General features: G+C 38.8%; 1 protein-coding gene across 1 annotated transcript in view; it reads right to left on the bottom strand.

Moving 5' to 3' along the window:
* Positions 1 to 2,943: 2,943 nt before the first annotated feature.
* Positions 2,944 to 3,308, bottom strand: part of LOC107100260 (tyrosine-protein kinase SRK2-like) — a 15,845-nt gene continuing 15,480 nt past the window's right edge. Inside the window, exon 8 of the mRNA XM_015398679.1 lies at positions 2,944 to 3,152. Within this exon, the coding sequence (XP_015254165.1) occupies positions 2,944 to 3,152 (209 nt within the window). The remainder of the gene's footprint in view (positions 3,153 to 3,308) is intronic.

Raw genomic sequence — 3,308 nt, 5'->3', positions numbered from 1 at the left:
TTAAAAACAATCCACTGGACTTTGTTTCTAAGTTTGAAGAAGTTGCCGGGGCTTTGCTGGGGCTCCTGTCTGGGGATCGGGTGCCCTTGGGGCCTCGGATCCCTGGGGCCTGGGACTGGATCCGCTTCGGGGTGGGGCTGGGTGTTGTTCGGGGATTTTCGGGGTCGGTGCCGGTGCCTTCGCTACGATGCCGGTTCCTGGGCGGTGTTTCTTTCNGTTTTTTGTTTTGGGTAGAGAGGCGTAGGGACCTGAAGGGGTTAATTAAGGAGAGACAAACTTATGTTAGTCAGAACAAGGCTGAACACTATGCACCAAGGGTTGTATGATGTCTTGTTCTCTCTTTGCAAAGATGAAATAAAATCCTGATTGAGTAAAAAAATCTATCTCCATTTAATTAACTGTAGTGAACAGTCCAATACCTTTTCCTCATGACAAATCTCATCCAAATGAAGTGACTGGCTAATCAGCTTCTTTTTCAGAGACTCTGGTCCAAAGACTATAACTTATATTTTGTCTGCATTCAGAAGGAGAAAGTTAAGAGTCATCCAGGTATTTATGTCTTCAAGTCATGCCTGTAATCTATGTAATGGGTTAGCTTCATCTGGATTATAGACAGATATAGCTGGGTATCATCAGCATAACAGTGAAATGAATCCTATGCTGTCTAATAATTCTACCAATACTGTAGCAGCCATTCAAAATGGTCCTTCCCAGTCCAACGCCAGCAGAATGGCAGCCCACTTCCCCACAACTAACTAGCAAAATCTCCAGCCACCGCAGTGACCCCCTTCTTCTCATTTGCGTTCACTGAATTACAGGTCTGACCAGGAGATGATGCTGTTTTTTTTTAGATCTTAATGTCCACAAATCATGACAGAAAGAATATTTTAGCTGTTTAAAAAGGATCCAGCTCATAGTCATTCCAAATAAAGAAAGTTAGCAAGTTTGAAGACGTTTCTCTTCCCATCTAGAAAGTTTTTTTCAATTCAAAATGTCCGAAATAGCGTTGAGTTCGAGGAATTGTAGAGGAACAGCCAAGTACCAGCCAAGGAGCAATCAAGGAAAATTGGGAAATTTTGAATGGCTACTACTCTACATATAGTAAAGAGAATTGGTCCTAGCACTGATCCCTGTGGTACTCCACAGGTAACCCTGGAGCATGACGAAGAGTATTCATTAACATGAACAAACTGAAATCAGTCAAAAAGATCAAATTTAAACCAGTCTAATGCTGCTAACTTAAATTCCCACAAAATGTTTTTATAAGAATATTATGATCAACTGTATTAAAAGCAGCACTGAAATCCAACAGGACGAGCACAGATACAAGTCCATTATCTGAGGCCATGAGAATATCATTAGTGACTTTCACCAGAGCTGTTTCAGTGCTATGATGCGCTCTAAAGCCAGACTGAAACTCTTCAAAAAGTTCATTATGGTGGAAGCGATCATAATTCTGAATGGCAATTACTTACAGTGCACCCAGATATACCTCCTTTTTTTTTACATTGGGGTTTTGCAAACTGAACTCCATTTTTTTCACACATGAGATGAACATGGATGGAGGTAATCAAGGCAGATCGTCTCTTCAATACTGAACATATTTCAGCACATCCAAGACCAGTGATCAGGGGACTGGAATTCACTGATTATACATAACCAGGTAAACTTGGTGACATCTGGAAACACATTTCTTTTAATTTTCCCATTTACAAACATTTTCAATAGTATATACACATGTGGACAAAACTTTTGGTACCCCACCTTTCATGAAACCACAATGGGCACAGAAATAACTTGAATCTGACAAAAGTGTTAATAGATAAAAAAAAAAAAAATGTTTTAAAAAAATCTATAAAAAGAAAGAAATAAGACTAAGAAGTTGTTCTTCAACCATACATCAAAAGAATGATTTGAAAAAACACACTTGTGAAACAGGCCTGGACCAAAATGATGGCACCCTTAACCGAATACTTTAATGCTCTAACTTTGAGGCAATCAGTCATTTCCTGTAACTGTCAATGAGACTTCTGCTGCTCTCTGCAGGTATTTTGGTCCATTCCTCATGAACAGTTGTCCCATGTTTGAAGGCTGACTTTTCCAGATGGCTATATTCAACTCCTTTCAAAGTTTATCAGTGGGATTTAGGTAAGGGCCCCCCATTTCAGAATAGTCCAGTGTTTTCCTCTTAGCTGTTTCTAGGGGATTTTAGTGCAGGGTGTTTTGGGACAAGAACCTTTGTAAGTCTATAGAATCCCAATGTAATAGTCTTGATATATAATTGAACCCTGTAGAGATGCAGATACCCTGGGCCGGATGAAGCAAAGCAGGCCAGAGCGTAACCGAGGATTTTGAATTCACTTAGAAAAACATTGTTAAGACCAGAAAAGGGAAGAACATTGAACTGGGAAAGCTGGTATGATTCTCTTGTTCTCTTCTTTGCAAAGACAAATTAATTGCCAACCGAATGATTACCATGGATCTCATTTCTTTAAGCGGATTAAATAAATGAATGCTTTTTTTCTGTAACACCTTCATAGTTTTTTACCTACAATAAACCCTCTAGAGTTATTCACCTTTGACATTTTACTGCCAGTTTTGATCAGCCAAAGATCTAGATCTACCTATTTATTTAAAATTGATTATCTATTAATTTAATTATTAAGATTGAAATTATGTTTTTCATATTGGAAATCATATTTCGTCGTTCTCAACCAGACAAATAAACAAATTTGCCATAAAGAGAATATAATTACCATGGTATTGAAAGTGTTGGGTATTTATCCTTGAACATAGCTTTCAATTTTAATATCCTAACATCCCCACCAGGTGGGGCCTTCAGTAATGTGACTATTATTGCTAAATCAAGTGATTATTATTCACAAAGTTTCACTTTCATATCCGTCATCCATTGCTATTAGAGCAAAGAAGTGAGTATTTGCTTTAGTAGAGAGAAGTAGAATAAGGGTTCTCATCCTCCATCTCAAAGTATTCCTCCAGTTGCCACTGCAGCGTCTCAAATGTTGGGCGCTCCTTTTCTTTTTCCTTCCAACAGTCCAGCATGATGTTGTGCAGTGGTTTCGGGCAGTTCGCTGGGCAGGACATCCTGTTACCTTTACTGATCCAAGTCACCGCCTGCATGTTTTTCATGTCTGGAAAACAACAAAAAAAAGCTGGAACTGATGTGCTGGTCCAAATTCAATTCAATTTCAATTCAGTTTATTTCTATAGCACCAATTCACAACACATGTCATCTCAAGACACTTTCCAGTTCACCAGATCATCCAGTCAGATTGATCCAAAGTTTT

Source organism: Cyprinodon variegatus, unplaced genomic scaffold (genome assembly GCF_000732505.1).
Source record: "Cyprinodon variegatus isolate N-32 unplaced genomic scaffold, C_variegatus-1.0 Scaffold950, whole genome shotgun sequence".
In the NCBI taxonomy this organism is placed as follows: domain Eukaryota; kingdom Metazoa; phylum Chordata; class Actinopteri; order Cyprinodontiformes; family Cyprinodontidae; genus Cyprinodon; species Cyprinodon variegatus.
This window is presented reverse-complemented; position numbering and strand designations above follow the sequence as displayed.